This window comes from Sinocyclocheilus grahami, unplaced genomic scaffold (assembly GCF_001515645.1).
Source record: "Sinocyclocheilus grahami isolate Dianchi unplaced genomic scaffold, SAMN03320097.WGS_v1.1 scaffold1289.1, whole genome shotgun sequence".
NCBI lineage: Eukaryota > Metazoa > Chordata > Actinopteri > Cypriniformes > Cyprinidae > Sinocyclocheilus > Sinocyclocheilus grahami.
The window spans coordinates 215,766-238,227 of NW_015506468.1; the positions used below are offsets into that span (position 1 = coordinate 215,766).

At 35.3% G+C, this 22,462-nt stretch overlaps 1 protein-coding gene across 1 annotated transcript in view; it reads left to right on the forward strand.

The window, feature by feature from the left end:
• Positions 1 to 22,462, forward strand: part of LOC107568880 (chloride channel protein 2-like) — a 69,657-nt gene that overhangs the window by 17,646 nt on the left and 29,549 nt on the right. Inside the window, exons 2-3 of the mRNA XM_016254876.1 lie at positions 14,746 to 14,899; positions 22,209 to 22,340. Of these exons, the coding sequence (XP_016110362.1) occupies positions 14,746 to 14,899; positions 22,209 to 22,340 (286 nt within the window). The remainder of the gene's footprint in view (positions 1 to 14,745; positions 14,900 to 22,208; positions 22,341 to 22,462) is intronic.

Below are 22,462 nucleotides of genomic sequence, written 5' to 3' on the forward strand. Positions count from 1 at the left end.
ACACACACACACACACACACACACACTCACACACACACACACACACACATTCACATTCACACACACACAGACTTAATTGTGTTTCTGAGTAAATGGAGAATTATCTCATCACGTGTGAAGAAAAACTTAATTCCTGTTAATTCCCTAATGTCAGAAAGAAGTCAAGTGTGTGTGTGTGTGTGTGTGTGTGTGTGTGTGTGTGTGTGTGTGTGTGTGTGTGTGTGTGTGTGTGTGTGTGTGTGTGTGTGTGTGTGTGTGTGTGTGTCTTGGGTGATACTTCATAACAATATTGTTTCCGTTTGTTTATTCTTTATCAGTGTTTCCTTCAACTTCTTATCATCTCGTATATTTTCCATTGTTCTGTCGTCTGTTTTTTTGCCCTCTGGTTCTTTTCCAGCCTGCCCTTTTAAGTTCAGATTATGAAGACACCTCTAATAACTTAATGGACAAAAGCGGTGTGTGTGTGTGTGTGTGTGTGTGTGTGTGTGTGAGTGTGTGTGTGTGTGTGTGGAGGTGTCAGCACATCATTGTCTCAGCTTTTCTATTTGTTCTCTCTCTTTCTGCAGATGGAGTGTTATTTTTTGTAAGTCCATTAGAAAATTGACAGCTGACACAGCACACGGTGCATATCAGTTTAATGTGCTTTATTGGAAAAAATAAATAAATAAATAAAATTAATTGTCACAGCAGTGCAAAATAAGTTACATCAAAGTACAACAACAAAAGGTCAAATGGAGTAAACGGGTCACAATAAAATACTTAACCCTTCTATCACATTAGGGTCAGTTTTGACCCGGAAACAGTATGTAAAGATTTCTGAAAGTTTTAGTAGTTTAGCAGTGTTATTTTATAATGTGCTTTATTGGAAAAAAAAATAAAATAAAATAAAATTAATTGTCACAGCAGTGCAAAATAAGTTACATCAAAGTACAACAACAAAAGGTCAAATGGAGTAAACGGGTCACAATAAAATACTTAACCCTTCTATCACATTAGGGTCAGTTTTGACCCGGAAACAGTATGTAAAGATTTCTGAAAGTTTTAGTAGTTTAGCAGTGTTATTTTATTATCATTTATGTCTTATTTTTTTATTAATTTATCATTTTTATTTTTATATTTTCAGTTTTAATATTAATTTTAATTTGAGCTTTTTTATTGTTAGTAATTTTGTTAATTGCTTTTATCATTTTTTTAAATCATACTATTTTTTTATTTCAATTTTAGTTGAGTTTTAGTTTAGTAAACTTAGTTTTAGTTTAGTTTTAGTAATTTTAGTGCTTCAGCTTAAACTAAATGGAAATTAGACATGTTGCTTTTGCAACTAAAGTTTAAGTAATATTAAATTTAAATTTAAAGATCATTTTACATAATTTTTTATTTACATTGTGATGTAAAATGATGTTTTTGTTTTAATTACCAATTATAACGAGCTATCTGACAAAGTTTTGCTCACTCAGTGTTTTTTTAATTTTACAGTGGGGTAATTTTGGTGCAGTAGCACGAGATAGCTTGATTTCAAACTTTGAATTTAATAAAAAATGACAAGTAAGCAGTCAGTAATAACATAAGAACAAATAAACAAATTACTAATGATAGCACAAGAAATAATAACGATACAAATGAAATTAATAGCTTTTTAGTTTTTCAGGTAGGTCTAACAGTAGGGCTATTAAGAGATAGATTTAAATAAATAAATAAAATTAATTGTCACAGCAGTGCAAAATAAGTTACATCAAAGTACAACAACAAAAGGTCAAATGGAGTAAACGGGTCACAATAAAATACCCTTCTATCACATTAGGGTCAGTTTTGACCCGGAAACAGTATGTAAAGATTTCTGAAAGTTTTAGTAGTTTAGCAGTGTTATTTTATTATCATTTATGTCTTATTTTTTTATTAATTTATCATTTTTATTTTTATATTTTCAGTTTTAATATTAATTTTAATTTGAGCTTTTTTATTGTTAGTAATTTTGTTAATTGCTTTTATCATTTTTTTAAATCATACTATTTTTTTATTTCAATTTTAGTTGAGTTTTAGTTTAGTAAACTTAGTTTTAGTTTAGTTTTAGTAATTTTAGTGCTTCAGCTTAAACTAAATGGAAATTAGACATGTTGCTTTTGCAACTAAAGTTTAAGTAATATTAAATTTAAATTTAAAGATCATTTTACATAATTTTTTATTTACATTGTGATGTAAAATGATGTTTTTGTTTTAATTACCAATTATAACGAGCTATCTGACAAAGTTTTGCTCACTCAGTGTTTTTTTAATTTTACAGTGGGGTAATTTTGGTGCAGTAGCACGAGATAGCTTGATTTCAAACTTTGAATTTAATAAAAAATGACAAGTAAGCAGTCAGTAATAACATAAGAACAAATAAACAAATTACTAATGATAGCACAAGAAATAATAACGATACAAATGAAATTAATAGCTTTTTAGTTTTTCAGGTAGGTCTAACAGTAGGGCTATTAAGAGATAGATTTTATTTTTTTACCAATTATACCCAAATAATGTTTAGTCCTAGAAAGCTATTATTATCAGAACATGCGGTTAGCAGATCAATGAATGAGAGGGCAGTGTTACCAGAGTTGCTCATATACCACACCTTTGTTAATCTACTCAAGTAAATGTAAAAAGTAGCTCGTTTAAAATGTACTCGTTACATTTTAACAGTGGGAGGGAGGCAAAAATGGAATAGAGGGTGTCAAACTCAGTTCCTGGAGGGCTACAGTCCTACACAGTTTAGATGTAACCCTAATTAAACACATCTGATCCAGCTAATCTAATCATTTAGGCTTATTTGAAAACTACATGGTATGTGTGTTGGAGCAGGGTGTAGGGCTATTGCGGACAGAAACAATACTGTGCTCAGAGGTGGAAAGAGTACAAAAATATTCTACTCAATTAAAAGTACCAGTCTAAAAATCTACTCAAGTAAATGTAAAAAGTAGCTCTTTAAAATGTACTCGTTACATTTTAACAGTGGGAGGGAGGCAAAAATGGAATAGAGGGTGTCAAACTCAGTTCCTGGAGGGCTACAGTCCTACACAGTTTAGATGTAACCCTAATTAAACACATCTGATCCAGCTAATCTAATCATTTAGGCTTATTTGAAAACTACATGGTATGTGTGTTGGAGCAGGGTTGGAACTAAAATCCCTCCAGGAACTGAGTTTGACACCCCTGGGATAGGCCTATAAATCTCAAACTAGTTGTTTTTAATTAAAGGAATCAGTTATTTAGAATAATACGACATTTGGGCTGTTACCAGGCAAATGAAATCAGTATCAACAAAATGAATCTATGCAATGCAGAGGAAACACAGAAGCTTCAACTGAAGTGGCATTTAGATGCGTTTACACACTGTTTAATGCAGGACATGAATGCATTTAAGCTGCAGTTACAAATGTAGAAATAATGTTTTGATATATAAGACATAAAGTGTTGAATACTCATTTGAAATTATAAATAAATAAAAAAAATTCAAAAGTGAAATTAAAACCGCCAGCAGGTGGTCACTGTTAATAAGTGAGTCATTGCGATTGAACCGAATCATTTAAACGTTTGATTCCTTCAGGAACGAAACACCGTCATTGCTCCGAGACATAAAACTGTGCTATGGTGGTTGTGTTTGGAATTAATTTTGTTGTAGAAATAGAGCAAAAACAGGCAATAGGGTGTCTAAAACGCAGTCTCTTAATTAACTTCTTGTTTATTGAACAGTTGTAAAAAATCTATATATAATCATGCAGATTTTTGGAGGAAAAAATGTCACTCTTCGTGTGATGGATTCACTATACTAAATGATATAAATATATACTTTTTCTGCCCCTACATCTTCAGTTTTTTTGTGATCGTGCATTTTAACAGACTGAATCAGGCAGTGAAAGAACGCACTCTAAATGCACGCGCGCACTAGTCTAATCTACTAGACTTCACGGCGCTCTGTAGGAGTGTTTGGTTTGGTTTTTGGCAAAATACTGATAATGTCAAATCACACATCGTTAAAACTAGGGTTGGGCGATGTCTACAAATTTGGCATCGGACGATGTCTACAATGAAGCATCGCGATGGACGATGACATCGGCGGGGAAGGGGGGGGGGGTGCCCAATGCTTGAATTATAAGGGAAAACAATTAATGATTCCTAACACCGATGCTAGAAGCGTGGCGCGACAAATACTATAGAAGCACTGATCTATAATAGAGGTTCATATAGATCAGTCAATAGAACTCATTATAATCAGTGATGCTGACTACACTGGATGCAGCGCACACTGCATGACACGACAAATCCCCCGACAGTAAACTGCTGCTGCGTTCTGTTTTCACAAATTTCAAATGATTTTCAACGGTCGCTTTGTCGCGTCCAGTGTAGACAGTCTTTAGCTGATGTTGCGCGGCACGACACGACAACTATCACGTCCAGTGTAGACACGGTGACGAATGATTTGCAGATCTTCAGTACCACTGACAAACATCTAATCTTGTAAAATGTGTGGTAAGTAGTACTGCTGCTCCATAGTATAAACAGAGTACGTGCGATCGCGAATCTCGAAAGTGAAACTATAAAGCAATCGGGGGGGGGGTCACGATGCCGGCTCAACATCGTGATGTCTATCAGCCATCGGCCCAACATGGGTTAAAACAACAATTACGATATTCTCGCAGACGATATATATATATCGCACACCCTGCACCACTGTCTTTTTGGCTAATTTGTGCAAAACCTTTTGCTAAACTGTCAAAGCTTCATTTTAACCACCAATGCAACGATGCAAGTATTTAACTTACCTCTACATGTCTGCGAAGGGTTGATGTCGAGATTTTATAAGATGCTAGTTTGGTCTCCCTGGGCAAACACAGCTTACACTGCATAGAGGTTAAATATGGCCAGGGGTTCACTTCATTTCCTTCGAGTTCAACTTCAGCAGAATACGACCCATCGGCCCAACACGGGTTAAAACAACAATTACGATATTCTCGCAGACGATATATATATATCGCACACCCTGCACCACTGTCTTTTTGGCTAATTTGTGCAAAACCTTTTGCTAAACTGTCAAAGCTTCATTTTAACCACCAATGCAACGATGCAAGTATTTAACTTACCTCTACATGTCTGCGAAGGGTTGATGTCGAGATTTTATAAGATGCTAGTTTGGTCTCCCTGGGCAAACACAGCTTACACTGCATAGAGGTTAAATATGGCCAGGGGTTCACTTCATTTCCTTCGAGTTCAACTTCAGCAGAATACGACGGGGTTTTGTTTTCAGCTGGGTTTGCACCGTAACGCCTGTCTTGTCCGACTGCATCTCTCTTGTGATTTTAGTGCCAGTTTGCTCTCCTGCCCATTATTTACTGCATTAGTTTCCAGGGAGCGTTTAGTTTTTTTTTTTTACTCCGTAATTAATGTTTTAAAACTATACTTTTCTAAAAATACTTCAAATAAAATGTACTTGAGTAAAACTAAAATTACAGATTTTAAAAAATACTTTAAAAAGTAGAAGTGCACAAAAAAGCTACTCAATTACAGTAACGCGAGTAAATGTAATTCGTTACTTTCCTGACGACAGATTTTAAAAAATACTTTAAAAAGTAGAAGTGCACAAAAAAGCTACTCAATTACAGTAACTTACGTTCCACATCTAACTGTACTACATAGATGCTTCCTGTCGGCTCCGATACTATGGAGGTCAATGGGGCCCAAAACCGTTTGGTTTCAACATTCTTCAAAATATCTTACAAATCATGACAGAGTTTTTATTTTTAGGTGAACTATACCTTTAAATGACCAATGCCAGACTTGAATATATGCTATTGCATTTCATTGGATGAGATATCATGTTTCTCTGCGTCACTCATTGAATTTCTGCGTTTTCCCGTTTCTTGTGTTTCTCTGTTGTTTCACACACACATTGCGGCAGTATTGTCACAGCTGTAATACTCACCCTGGACATGATGTACTGTGCCATTCACTGCAGGAGAGCACACACGCTTTAGGACAGACTCCCTCTGTGTGTGTGTTACTTTCCTGACTGTACTACATAGATGCTTCCTGTCGGCTGCGATACTATGGAGGTCAATGGGGCCCAAAACCGTTTGGTTTCAACATTCTTCAAAATATCTTACAAATCATGACAGAGTTTTTATTTTTAGGTGAACTATACCTTTAAATGACCAATGCCAGACTTGAATATATGCTATTGCATTTCATTGGATGAGATATCATGTTTCTCTGCGTCACACATTGAATTTCTGCGTTTTCCCGTTTCTTGTGTTTCTCTGTTGTTTCACACACACATTGTGGCAGTATTGTCACAGCTGTAATACTCACCCTGGACATGATGTACTGTGCCATTCACTGCAGGAGAGCACACACGCTTTAGGACAGACTCCCTCTGTGTGTGTGTGTGTGTGTGTGTGTGTGTGTGTGTGTGTGTGAGAGAGCGAGAGAGTGTGTGTGTGTGTTTGAATGGTGACTGAATGGTGTCACAGTGATGCATCTGAGCACGTGCAGAAGGAACAGCTCACTTTGTGTTCGATCGCCCACAGAGCCAGACCACGAACACCTCTGTCTCACACACACACACACACACACACACACACACACACACACACACACACACACACATAGATGGATGGATGATGGATGCAGCTGTTGGTTTCACACTGTGAACACAATTCTGACACTCTGTCTCGCTCTCCATCAGGACCGAATAACTAGAGTTTTCCCACGTTTTTTATTTAACCAAAACATATTGCATTATTTTTCTCAAATGAATTGAGAACAATTGTTTTAACTTGCTAAATAAAATTAATAAAATGCAACTGATATGAAATAATGAACTCTTTATGTATTAATGTTATTTTAGTGTTGTTTATATATTATTATAGTTTTAATAATATTTTAATGGATTTTTTATATTTAAAGTTTTCATTTCAATTTTAGCTTAAATTTGAGTAATTTTGTTGAATACTTTTGTCATTTTTGTAATATTACTATTTAGGGTTAATTTATTTTAAATGGTCATATTTAAATATATTTATATTATATATAGCATGTCATATTTATATTTAAACTGTCAGTTTTAGTCATTTTAATGCTTCAACTTAAACTAAATAAAACATAGACATGTTCCTCTGGCAACTAACTGAAATTATTATTTTAATTTAAATTTTAGCTTAATTTTTAATTAAGTTTTTAAAATTTAATTAATTTTAGTGCTTTTATGTATATATATATATATAAAATACTATTTAGGTTTAATAGATTTTTATTTCAATCTTAGTTTCAGTTTTTATTTATTTCATTATTTAAGTACTTTTTAGTACTAAAATTTAGTGCTATTTAGTTTATTTTAGTAATTTTAGTACTTTGGTTTAAACTAAATAATTGACACGTTGCTTTGGCAACTGACTGAAATAAGTTTTAATATTTTGATTTAGCTTTTATTTTTTATCTTTTCAGTTTTCATTTTAGTTTAGCTTAATTTTTTGTAAAATTGTTAAGTGCTTTTGCCATTTTTTAAAATTTAGGTTTAATTTTTTATTTCCATTTTATTTTTAGATTTGACTAATTTACAGTTAGTGATTTTAGTGCTTCAATTTAAACAAAACAAATTAAACTCATTGCTTTGGCAGCTGAAATAAGTTTGTTTTTCATCTAATATTTCAGTTAACAAAAATATTTTCAATAGTTTTAGTTTTAATTTCAGTTAACTTTAATATAAATCCATAAATATCAGGGATAAGTCAATAACTGAATATGATCTATAAACTCTCTGTTATCAGTTTCAAACAAGCACAAAGGCTGCACACGATCTATTTTTAGCAACTTTTTTGCAGTTATTGCTAAATATGATAACCTTTCAAACTGCTTTTTTATCGTCTGACGTCACTGGTTCTTTCTTAACTTTCAACCACTTGTTTCATGTCTGCTTTCTATAAATGAATCTACTCAGATAAGTGAATAAAAGGCTGTTTTCCATAAATTCTTAAAGGAGACATATTATGCCTCTTTTTACAATATGTAATATAAGTCTCTCTTGTCCCCAGAATGTGTCTGTGAAGTTTCAGCTCAGAATACTACACAGATCATTTATTACATCATTTTGAAAATGCCTATTTTGAGTGGAAGCAGAAACACGCTGTTTTTCGTGCCTGTCTCTTTAAATGCAAATGAGCTGCTGCTCCCCGCCCCCTTTTCCAGAATAGAGCTGCACCATTACAGCTCAGACCTGCTAAAAACATCTGTTTAGGTTCTGATTATCATGTTTATCGCGCTGATCATGCGTTTTACACCATATGAGTTTAAACTTCTGATATAGGGTTTTCTGAGCGCACACATCTGAAGCACACGCACAGAAAGCGGCTGTCACAGCATGCGAGTACTAAACTAAGTTCTCATTCACACACAAGTCTACCTTAAAAACACACGAGTTACAAAAACAGTGGGTTATGTTTGTGAAGATAAACAGCTGGGAAATAAATCATGTTTATGTTAGATCTGTGTGGCAGCAGCAATATACAGTAAATAAATCAATAAATCCTCTGCTCTGTCGTCTCCTCTGAGGCTGGGACTCTAGTGTTCAGTGCTCGTCTCTGCAGACAAACACAGAACAGTTAGCGTGTTTTGCTCAAACTTTCTGCATGGCATTAGAGCTGCTACACCGCTGTCGCTTGCAGAATCAAAATGAGGCGCTGTGGGTGTAAACTTACAGATTAAGGGGCGGTAATATTATAATGAGATGCCTTTGCCACGTCACCAAGCGAGCGAAATCAGACGCGCTGGTTTTCTCAGACGCTTGCAGAAAAAGGCTTCCCAAAACAAAGTTACTGGGTTCATCTTTCTCACGTTTACTTGATTGGTAGATGCACCGGAGACCTGATTATAGCACTTAAAACCTGGAGAAGTCTGATTTTCATGATATGTCACCTTTAAATAATGCAAGTTTTGTGAACTTACAGCGCTCCCGAAGGCGATGTGAGGAATTACACAACAGCACATGCTGAAGTACATGAGAAAAGAGAGAGAGGTTGTGTTTCAGTCTTTGTGTTTAGGGGTTGCTCTGACATCTCTTTCCTGCTGCTGTCGTTCTTCTCTCTGGCTTTGTTCGTTTCTCCCACTCGCTGAAAAATTGAAATTCTTCTCACACTGCAGGATGAATAAACCTACTGTTACTCGGCCAAACATCTCTCTCTCTCTCTCTGCTTTACTTCTGCCTTTCTCTCTCTCTACATGTGTCCATCTCTGTTTGTTTCTCTTCTATAATTTCTCTTTTCACTCTTTCTTTTTCATCTTTTCTTCGTCCCCATGGTTTTTATGTCCCAACATTTTCAGCTTTCAACAGGTTCAGCAGTGACAGCTTAAACTGTGTGTGTGTGTGAGAGAGAGAGAGAGAGAGAGTGTGTGTGTGTGTGTGATATTGTTATATAATGTATGTTAGTGTTCAATTCCAAATGTAGCCTGTATGTGCTGACAGTAAACTCAGTCATTGGCCTTCTTCCAGCATGCTTTGCTTAAATATTGATGTGTCTATGTGCAGGTGGGCGGAGCTTGTGTTCGGAGCTCCTGGCCAATGAATTCCTCAGCAGTGTGAATAGATAATGAGCCAGACTGGTCCTGAGCTCTGTTGCCATGGTGATGGGAATGTGGGGGGTCTGGATGGAAAGGTCTCTGTTAAACGAGAGCATCCTTGCTATCTGATGTGTGTGTGTGTGTGTGTGTATGTGTGTGAGTTTAAAGGATGTGTTCAGTAATAAGCGTTCAGTGACCCGTTGAGAAGGTGCATCAGGTTCAGCTGACTCCAGATCTTTCTCTCTTTGTGTGTTTGATGGATTGAGGTTGAACTTGCTGACTTATTAAGGGCAGATTTTGACTCTGAATCTCGTGGTACTCTGAAAGTTCTTGGTACTTATTGCCATGATTGTTTTAAATACAATATTGCCAATGCAACAGACTCTCCCAAAAAATAACAAAACACTGAAGAATGTTAAGAATACTTTCTTATTCTGTTGTTATAGTACATACTACCAATTGTATAATGTGTAAAGTATTTTTTAATGAATTGTATATTCATTTATGTTTTATAGTATTTTAAAATATTTTAATTTATTATAGTTTATGGATGCATTCATTTATTTTCGTCTGAAAGATGAAAGTCATATACACCTAGGATGCCTCGGGGGAGAGTAAAACACAGCCTAATTTTCAGTTTTGGGTGAACTAACCCTTTAACATATTTTATAGGAAATGAACAGTTCTGAAAGGGCTGTAATTGTTTGCGTGATCACTTTGCTTATAGAAGGTTGTGATAGACCCAAATCATCACTGCTGCATAGTTGCATTATTTACATATTTACAAATATATTTACTTCCATTTCTGGCGGTATGGCATTTCTGCGCGGTGTCGGAGATGTTAGCGTGTCTCTAATAAGATCGGCCACAAACACGATCTAATGTGTAGCGTCTTATTAACTCACTGTCATGCATTGTGTGCAGCACATTTCTTCTGCCTCTTCATGTTTCGTCCATTTTCTCCACTGCTAAAGAAACTCTTAAGCCTCTTAAAAGTCCTCATCCGTACTCCTAACAATTTTGGACCTTAAGACCTCTTTTAAGGGTTAAGATGCGTTCTGAATTACTTTTTTCTTTACTAGGATCTTTTCTTTAATTTTAGGAGGAAACACCCACATTTCTAAGAATTTTCTTAGAATGTTGTTACTAGGAGCAACTCTTAGCACTAAGATCTTTAATGAATACGGGCCCTGGTATTGACTGACTCCTAGTTGAGGCTTCCAAGCTGTCTTTTATTTCCTGAAGCAAATTAAAAGTAACATGATTTGGTAAACAATATGTTCGCATAATGTGTTCTTCTGGCATTCAAAATAAATTAATATGTAAATTAATAAATTCTCTCCCTTCTACCACGTACTCTGTTCTCTGTGGTGCCTCTCCTAGCAACAATAATTGCAGCCAAAATAGTTTAAAGGTGACATATCATGAAAATCAGACTTCTCCAGGTTTTAAGTGCTATAATCAGGTCCCCGGTGCATCTACCAACCAAGAAAACGTGAAAAAGATGAACCCAGTAACTTTGTTTTGGTAAGCCTTTTTCTGCAAGCGTCTGAGAAAACCAGTGCGTCTGATTTCGCTCCCTTGGTGACGTGGCAAAGAGATCTCATTATAATATTACCACCCCTTAATCTGTACGTTTGCAACCACGGCTCCATCATTTTGATTCTGCAAGCGACAGCGGTGTAGCAGCTCTAATGCCATGCAGAAAGTTTGAGCAAAACATGCTAACTGTTCTGTGTTTGTCTGCAGAGACGAGCACTGAACACTAGAGTCCCAGCCTTCTGAGAAAACCAGTGCGTCTGATTTCGCTCGCTTGGTGACGTGGCAAAAGGATCTCATTATAATATTACCACCCCTTAATCTGTACGTTTGCAACCACGGCGCCGTCATTTTGATTCTGCAAGCGACAGCGGTGTAGCAGCTCTAATGCTACATATTGTAAAAATGGGCATAATATGTCTCCTTTAAGACATGCTTTATTTGGGCGTAAAATAATGGCACAAATACCAGTAATCTGACAAGCGCAAATGTTAGTAAATTGCGCTGAGTGATTAATTTGAATGCTCTCCTCCCATAATTTTTGCATCTGAAGGAAAACTCCTACAAATGCATATTCAATAAGATCAGGTGCAAAAATAACGCCTTTTCAGCGCTAATTCACCACTGCGCGTCTTTAGTAAATCTGGACTGTACTATTTTAACGCCGAAAGACGAGTTGTGCTGGCGGTTAGTAAAACTGGCCCTATGAGTAGTAATTTAAGTTAAGCTTAAGTTTTCAAATTATTTTATTTGATCATAATTCATGAATGTATGCATTTAAAAGTACGTTATATAAATGTATACTGTTTCTACAATATACAATAAAATAAAACGGAATAAACCAAGCATTCAGTGAGAACAGTAAGAATACTGTGTTTTCTAGTCTCTCTCGTGCAGTTGTTACTGTAGTTGTTGTGGTGGTGTTTTGGTTATAAATATTGCCTCCGGCTGCAATTAGCGTCGCTTCAGACACATAGCTGCACACAAATACACACCATAATCATAGCTTTGTACTTCTCAGGGGCTTTGTTGTTGCTGCATGTTTGTTTGGATTTATTTTTGTGTCTGTATTTCGGTCCGTGCCGTCACAAGTCCTGTTTTGAAGGGTTTTAGTTAACATCCAGCTTGATGTGGGTCATGTGACCTCGCGGACCCTTTACGAATCAACAGAAACACAAACCCGGATCCGCCAGCTTTCTGTGTTTGTTTCTCTCTTCACGACAGCGGACAGTGGAATTAATCTACCTGTGATCCAAGAGCAACTGATTAATGATGTGTTTGTATCTGAATCTGTTCAGAAGTTTGTGGTCAATAAGAAATTAATACCTTTATCAAGGATGCATTAAATTGCTCAAAAGTGACAGTAAAGACATTTATAATGTTACAGTAGATTTCTATTTCTAATAAAAGCTGTTCTTTTGAACTTTCTGTTCATCTGTGAATCCTGAAAAATAAAATGCATCACAGTTTCCACAGAAATATTGAACTGTTTTCAACATTGATAATAATCAGAAATATTTCTTGAGCAGACTGGAGTAATGATGCTGAAAATACAGCTTTGATCGCAGAAATAAATTACATTTGAACAGATATTCACATAGAAGACAGTTATTTTAGATTCTAAAAATATATCAGTATTTTTACTGTATTATAGATCAAATAAATGCAGCCGTGATGAGCAGAAGAGACTTCAAACCCTAATCCAGACCAGCGATCAACCAACTACTGTGTTTCAAAACATCTTGAGTAGTTTTAGTTATTGTGAGCCGCAGGGCTTTAAAGCAGCTGGTTGATCAGTTAATAACCTTTTAGAAACCAGCCACAGTCTTCCAGACATCAGCCTCCACCTTAAGCTGGTTTGAGCTGGACTTTTCAGCAGGGCAGGGAATTCTGGGAAAACACTTCCTGTCTCCCGTATGGAATGCTGACAGAGCAACATGCACACACACACACACGCGCACACACATGCACACACACTCTCACACACACACACACACACACACTCTCACTCTCACATGCACACACACTCACTCGCGCACACACACACACACACAGTCCACAGTGTTGGCAAGTTTATCAGGTGTCATTAAAGCACCTGCGCTGAAACAAAGAGGTTTGAATGGAAGTGTGTGTGTGTGTGTGTGTGTGTGTGTGTGTGTGTGTGTGTGTGTGTGAGAGAGAGAGAGAGAGAGGAAAAAAAATATCTGCACACAAAAAAAGACAAAAAAGATAACTCACCTTTCATCTTCTCACTGTAAATGAGAGCTCAGAATATAACAAAGAGATGTGAATGGAAGTGTGTGTGTGTGTGTGTGTGTGTGTGTGTGTGTGTGTGTGTGTGTGTGAGAGAGAGAGAGAGAGGAACAAAAAAATCTTCGTACTGAAGAAGACTAATAGGATAACTGACCTTTGACCTTTAGCCTTTTGGGTGTGTGGAAATTTATAGCTCTAGAGGTCAATCATCTAAATAAAACCTCAGCGAAAGATGCGAAATCAGCAGAACAATGTGTACACGCACATTCACTTTTTATTACGGTATAATTATAGAAATTATATTTGTTGTTTAAATATAAATGTAAATACATTTTTAAATCATATGATATTTTTTATTTATAATATGCATATAATATTTTGTATTATTTTATTAATAAAAAAATGTCAATAATTAATAACTTAAAATAAATTAATAACACAAACACGTGTGTATGTATATATCTATATAAGAATATAATGTAATTTAAATAAATAAACATAATTATGTGATGTAATTTAAATATATTATTAATATTGTATTTAAATTGCATTAAATTAATAATTTTTTTGTATTTAAATTACATATATGAAATAATTAAAATACATATTTAATCTAATTCATTTATTTTATTTATTAACAAAATATTTTAATTTTTTAAAATGCATTACAATATATTCATACTTAAATGTTTTAAATAGTATGTATGTATATATATATATATTTATTTATTTATTTAAATTATATAATTAAATATCATTTAATTTAAATTATTTATATACAGTGATTATATAAAATATATATATCAGTGCTGTCAAACGATTAATCACATCCAAAATAAGTTTTTGTGTACATAATATATGTATGTGTACTGTGTATATTTATTATATATAGAGTATATATTTTTTCAATATTTTCATGTATATACATTTATATATATATATATATATTCTTATATTATACATAAACATATTTAATATATAAACATAACATATTTTTCTGAAATACACACACATAGAGTATATATATTTTCAATATTTTCATGTATATACATTTATATATATATATATATTCTTATATTATACATAAACATATTTAATATATAAACATAACATATTTTTCTGAAATATATACATGCATGTGTTGTATTTAAATATACACAGTACACATACATATATTATGTACACAAAAACTTATTTTGGATGTGATTAATCGTTTGACAGCACTGATATATATATATGATTATATAGGGAAGTGTGTGTGAGATCCTATATTAGTTTATGATCTTTCAGTAATGACAGTGCGTGTATTTGTGTTTAGCATGGTATTGTAGTGTGCATGGGTTTATAGTGTGCTCTCTCTGTCTGTAGATGTATGGGCGTTACACTCAGGAGCTGGGTGTTTATGCTAAAGAAGAGGCTGCTCGGATTCGAGAGGATGGTCGTCACCGGCGCTCTGTTTCTGAACGCAGTCCTCCGCTCAAACTCCTGGAGTACGAGAAGGGACGATGTGTCCGGTGTCGAAGTAAGTCCGTCCCAACATTACACTGCAGCTTCTTAGTGGATCTTAGGCTTTACAAGCAGTGCCCTGCATCAACCCAAGATGCCATCCGTCTCAATTATAATAATAATAGTAATAATAATAATTTGGCTTCAGAAACAGAATATTTGAGATTTGTCTTTCTCTAATGAGAAACCAGCAGCTGTATGATGAGAGAATGTTTCGGCCGGATTTAATATGAGATATGATCTTAGGTTTGTGTGTGTGTGTATATTGATAGGTGAAAGTATTGATTCATTTATTAACGTCATTTACTCTGGGGTTTCATGTGAACATTGCACCCTTTATTGAACATAAACAACTTGCATGCTATTTCTCTCTGACTTTCTTTGATTTGATTTAAAACAAGCTTATTCTTTCTTGCTTTTAATTGTCAAAAATTATGCAACAAAAATGTACCATGGTAAAGTTATTATTATTAGTGGAAACTGATGTGTGTTTTTAAATTATAGTTGTTACAGTATATTTTTTACTCTACAGTAATGAGTAAATAATTAATAAATGTAATGACAATCACCAGTGGGAATAATAGTAATTAAAAAAATGTCTGGGCACTTTTTCAATTGTAATAATTATTCAAATATAATAATATTACAATGCAAAAAAATCTGTAAGGAAACTTATATTTAGCATGAAAGAGCATGTAGATAATAAAGTTTTGTCAGTATCATCCTCAAACTTAAACCAGAGCTTGATAAAATATTTATCTTTTTTATCAAGAATGTTTAAACCTCTCAAATTCTGGTGCTGAAAGTATTTCATACTTGATACTAAAGATGTTCCTAAGATGGTGTGTAGCTGCCGTGTCAGTGTTTGTTCTGATGAGGGCGCCATCGTTCCACTGAGAACCTGACAGCTGAATGATGAAAGAGCTGAGCGAGAACACACACTCTCTCTCTCTCTCTCTCTCTCTCACACACACACTTACACATACACACACACACACTCACTCACTCACCCACACACTCTCTCTCTCTCTCTCTCTCTCTCTCTCTCTCTCTCTCTCTCTCTCTCTCTCTCTCTCTCTCTCTCTCTCTCTCTCTCTCTCTCTCTCTCTCTCTCTCTCTCTCTCTCTCTCTCTCTCTCTCTCTCTCTCTCTCTCTCTCTCTCTCTCTCTCTCTCTCTCTCTCTCTCTCTCTCTCTCTCTCTCTCTCTCTCTCTCTCTCTCTCTCTCTCTCTCTCTCTCTCTCTCTCTCTCTCTCTCTCTCTCTCTCTCTCTCTCTCTCTCTCTCTCTCTCTCTCTCTCTCTCTCTCTCTCTCTCTCTCTCTCTCTCTCTCTCTCTCTCTCTCTCTCTCTCTCTCTCTCTCTCTCTCTCTCTCTCTCTCTCTCTCTCTCTCTCTCTCTCTCTCTCTCTCTCTCTCTCTCTCTCTCTCTCTCTCTCTCTCTCTCTCTCTCTCTCTCTCTCTCTCTCTCTCTCTCTCTCTCTCTCTCTCTCTCTCTCTCTCTCTCTCTCTCTCTCTCTCTCTCTCTCTCTCTCTCTCTCTCTCTCTCTCTCTCTCTCTCACACACACACACACACACTCACACTCACTCACACACACTCTCACACTCACCCACACACCCACCCACACACACTCTCACACACTCACACACACACCCCTTGTCCAAATGCCCACACTTGCAGTCTTGGCCACTTGAGAACACATGTGCGCAACAGGAAGTAAGTGCGCAAGACTGTCCCAAGTCTTCAAAATGCCAAAGCGCAGTGCCCTTAAAGCACACTAAATCCACACTATGTCCGATACTGCTCTGGAGGTCTATTCCAGGCTTAGTGTATCCCATCATGCATCATGTTCTGGAAATAAATCGTGAGACTTTTTGCCGAGATCTAGCGAAAGGTCTCAGAAACCTTTCCAAATATTTTCTATCCCCTAACCCTAAACCTAACCCTTACAGAAAACCTGTTTGCATTCTCACACTTTCACATAAACATCATTTACTATTTTTAAGAATTTTTTCCCCCAGGCAGTTCCCACAATATCAAAAATTACAGGTTTTACTATCCTTGTGGGGACTTAAAATGTAGCATAAATTATTATAACATAAGTACACAAACACACACACACACTCACTCACTCACTCACTCACTCTTACACACACACACACACACACACACACACACACACACACTCTCTCTCTCTCTCTTACACATTCACACACTATCTTACACACTCGTACACACGCTCGCACACACACACACACACACACACACTCTCTCTCTCTCTCTTACACATTCACACACTATCTTACACACTCGTACACACGCTCACACACACACACACACACACACACACTCTGTCTTACACACTCGCGCACACACACACACTCTGTCTTACACACACACTCTCTGTCTTACACACTCGCACACACACACACACACTATTACACACTCGCGCACACACACACACTCTGTCTTACACACACACACTGTCTTACACACTCGCGCACACACACACTCTGTCTTACACACTCGAGCGCACACACACACTCTGTCTTACACACTCGCGCACACACACTCTTCCTGTAGCAGATGTGATGTCAGCAGGAGATCCGTGTCGTGCCACAGGTCACCATGGTTACAGTTTGCTCACGGAAGCTCTCATCAGGTGGATGGATGGCCGGTTTGTTGTTGTCATGGCAACAGCGGAGCACTAAATAGATTAAATTGTCACTTTGTGTGTGACATCATCACTACAGCGAACTCTCCATGACAACCTCAGAGACGAGTGGACTAGTTACTTCAGCAGCCTCTCTTTCCTCTTCATTAACCTCTGACTGTCAGACAATAGACTTCAGTTTAGACCAGTGTGTGTGTGTGTGTGTGTGTGTGTGTGTGAGTGTGCGCGTGTGAGTGTTTGTGTGTGTGTGAGTGTGTGTGTGTGTGTGTGTGAGTGTTTGTGTGTGTGTGTGTGTGTGTGAGTGTGCGCGTGTGAGTGTTTGTGTGTGTGTGAGTGTGTGTGTGTGTGTGTGTGAGTGTTTGTGTGTGTGTGTGTGTGTGTGAGTGTGCGCGTGTGAGTGTTTGTGTGTGTGTGAGTGTGTGTGTGTGTGTGTGTGAGTGTTTGTGTGTGTGTGTGTGTTTGTTTGTGTGTGTGTTTGTTTGTGTGAGTGTGTGAGTGTGCGCGTGTGAGTGTTTGTGTGTGTGTGTGTGTTTGTTTGTGTGAGTGTTTGTTTGTGTGAGTGTGTGTGTGTGTGTGTTTGTTTGTGTGAGTGTTTGTGTGTGTGAGTGTGCGCGTGTGAGTGTTTGTGTGTGTGTGAGTGTGTGTGTGTGTGTGTGTGAGTGTTTGTGTGTGTGTTTGTTTGTGTGAGTGTGAGTGTTTGTGTTTTGCGTGTATGTTTTTGTGTGTATGTGTGTGTGGTTTGTAAATGCGTGGTTGTGTGTGTCTATATAATGTATACAGAACACTAAATAAGTGTTTTTTGATCATGCTTTACTTTCTGTCGATCTGCAAATAGATTTTGGCATGAGTGTGTGTGTGTGTGTTTCTGTGTGTCTGTACTGTACGTTTCTGTGTGTGTGTGTGTGTGTTTGTTTGTTAATAACAAGCTGATCTGTTCTCTAATCTCTGGATGTCTCTTGCCAGCTCTCTCATTTTTTTGGCACATTTTCTCTCCACAAACACACTTTTCCTCAGACTGTCTGTCTGTGGTTTGTTCTCAGGGTTTCCATATGCCCTGGAATCATCACCGCCGGACTTTTTTTCTGGTAAAAATACAATCTAAATGTATTCATTTAAACCAATAAATAATTTGTTGTTCATCGACTCATCACTGCTAACGAATGTGCTAAACACAAACTAAATACTCATCAGTTAAACAGCGCTACCGTCTTTGATCCATTGATGCTGTTCTTTACAGTGTGTACTCCTATTTATTTTCTAATATTCTGAGGTTTTTGGTTTTTATCATTTACATTAACAATTTTGAAGAGTATCTAAATAAAAAGTAGTATAATAATAACTGAATAAGAGCTATAATGATTATATTTATTGTAGCATGACCCTTTTTAAATAGTGTAGTTTTTCCATTCGGAAGATATACGTAGTGCTTTATTATAACAAATGCAATAATTAAGTGCACTTATTCAAAAATTTAAGTTATTCAAATTTTTATTGTTCAATAATTTGTCATACATTTTTGCATTGATGTTTAATTAAACAATATTGCTTGTTTTACCTTCTATTATATAAATTTGTTTTTTTTTGTTAATGCAAATTAGTCCTAATCATCACCCTCATTTTTTATTTTTATTTTTTGGTGATACATTTGTTTGGGTTTTTAATGGAAGTTATACACAGAGCAAAATTAGCTTTTGTTTTTAAAACTTTTTTAAACTTTTTTTTTTTTTTTTAACACAATTTTTAATCTGAGAATAAATCTGTGATTTAATGACTTTAATTTCAGTGAAGCTGTTTATAACTTATAATTGAAACTTCTTTAAAGTTATTCAAATGTTATCTACGTAATAAGTATTTAACAGATATAGATAGATATATAACATGCTATTCTTTAAAGTGTGTGTACTCTTATTGATTGATTGATTGATTGATTTTTATCATATACAGTACTGGAAATACATAAACAAATTTGAGGAGTAGCTAAATAAAAATTAGTATAATAATAACTAAATAAGTAATATAATAAGTACATTTATCAGTAGCATGACCCTTTTTAAATAGTGTAGTTTTTTTATTAGGAAGATTAATTTCAAAATGTTCAAGTTATTGTTCATTAATGTTTCATAAATTTTGGTATTGATGTTTGATTAAACAAAGCTGTTTAACATGGTTTTAAATGTGTATATAAATTTGAGTTTTGTGGGGGTTTTAAATGCAAATTAGTCCTAATTATCACCCTAATTGAGATTCCCTTTTTTGTTATAAATTTGTTTGGGTTTTTATGGAAATTATACAGAGAGAAAGATTAGCTATTTTTAAATCTGAGATTAAATCTGTGATTTAATGTCTTTAAATTATAAACAGCTTCACTGTAATTAAACATCTTTAAAATGATTTACATTTTAACTCCAGAAAGGTATTAAACCGTTTCCTCACCTACACTGAAAGTGATTTGCTTTGAAACTATTTTCTCAAAAATTATCAAATTTCACAAAAAAATGGCAAGTAACACATTTAATAACATTTTTAAGTAAAAAATACTGAAATAGTATTTTAGTGTAAAACATACTCCAATAATTAGTATTTTATTTACAAAATAACTAATAATTTTTTACACCAAATAACCGCTTAAGGAAAATGTGAGTAAACATAAGTGTTTCAGCAAAGGTCGAATGAGTTTGTCAATTTCCACACTTGTTTTTCACAATTGTTCCTTCTTTTTTTATAAGTCGCTATGAAAAATAGTAAATATCACATCCCAAAAGTTTCTGTAAGAAACACTGCATTTGTCTCTTGGCTGCTCGTGAGTGAATCCGGATGGGCTAACAGAAGGTAATTTTAGTGCTTTGAACAGAAAGCGAGGGGTTAAATGAAGAAGAGAGAGAGAAATGCAAGCAAATGACTTTGTTTTGATGGAGTGGTGTTATAAAACAGAAGCCAGCAGTGACACACACACACATTTACATAAACGCTTCACCACACACTCACTCACTCACTCACTCACACACTCACTCACTCACTCACACACACACACACTCTCACTCACACACACACACACTCTCACTCACACACACACACACACACTCACTCACACACACACTCACACACTCACACACTCACTCACACACGATAGCTAAAGTGAAAGACAATCCAAACCTACAGATATTGATTAATTGACTTAAGGAACCTAAAACCATAAAAAAATTACTTGAAATAAAATATCAATATTAAAAAAACTTATTTTATTTCAGCTAGTTGCCAAAGCAACATTTCTCATTTTCATTTAGTTTAAGTTGAAGTACTAAAATAACTAAAACTAAAGAAATACAAATTAATAAATACTATATAGATTTTAAAAAACATATACAAATGACAAAAACACAAACCAGAAATACATAACCTTAAAGTGAAAAAAATAAGTGTAAACTGAAATTAAATGAAATATAAAAATGATAATGAAAATGAAAGAAGTTGCCTTGCCTAGCTGAAATATGTTTAAGGACTAAAATAACTAAAACTATATAAATAAAAATGAAAAACTATATAGACATTTAAAAACGAATAAAATTGACAAAAATACAAAACAAAATGACTAAAGCTTTAAGTAAATTAAAGTTAAAAAATAAACGTCATAAATATAAAACAAACTTAAACTAAATGAAAATGAAAAATGTTGCCTTGCCATCCAGCAGAAGTAAAATAATTACTAAAATAACTAACTAAATAAAACAAAATACTATATAGACATTTACAAAAATTAAAATGACAAAAACACAAAAATTAAGTAAGCTTTAAGTAAAAATTCAAGTGAAAACAGAATAAAATGTAAACAATATGCATAAAAATAACACGTATATTCATATATATCCATATGAACAATCTTACACAGATTTTATTTAGCAAGCGGTCAGTTTAAGTTAAACATGCAATCAAAATAGACTCTATTTACATTCTTAATGCATATTCCTGCTCTTATTATGCACTTTTCATTGGTGCTTGCTTCTTAATTTATCGATATTTCTAAAAGATATTGAGAATGATCACATTCCTTTATCTGTTGAGCGAAACTCTGATATAACTGCTGTATTCTGCACATAGTAAATGTGATGACTCAAGTTACAGTGAAATATATGTAAGTATCACACAAACCCGTACCAGATATAGTCCAGAATATGAACTTACCTTCTGACTTACTCAAACAAGTCATCTAACAATGCATTAACATTGTGTGAGCGTGTTTGTGGAGCACAAGTCATTGTTTTGACTGGATGTTTTAGAATTGAACAGAATTGTGGGTAGATTAGTTGTAATATTCATGATGGAAGGACTTCTGGGGAAAGTAGTTCACAAATATTTAATTATAGGTTCAGAGCATTTTGTAAGAAATTATGTTCTACAGTATATAAAGTTACTTTTTCTATTGGCAGAAAATTAAATATTTTTTTGCATGTTGTTGTTGTTTGACTTTTGCTGATTCTTGTTGTGTTTGTGTGCTGTAAACTGTAGGTTGTGTAGCCACTGCACTGCTGTGGGCATTGTTTGCTGTTGTAGCTGTTGTTTATGTAGTCTTCCAGGTGTGCACTGGTACTTTGTGAGTAGTGCAGTCTGATCTTGGGCACTGGTGCATTGTGGGTAATGTAGTTTTCTCTCTGTGGAGTCTGTGCAGTGCACTGTCAGCGGTTCCTCATGTCGCGGGTCGGCGAGGACTGGATCTTCCTCATCTTGCTGGGACTCGTCATGGCTCTGGTCAGCTTTGTTATGGATTTCTGCATCGCTCTTCTCCTACAAGGTGAGTGTCTGTGTGTCTGTGTGTGTGTGTGTGTGTGTGTGTGTGTGTGTGTGTGTGTGTGTGTGTGTGTGTGTGTGTGTGTGTGTGTGTGTGTGTGAGAGAGGGAGAGGTGTGGGGGGGTT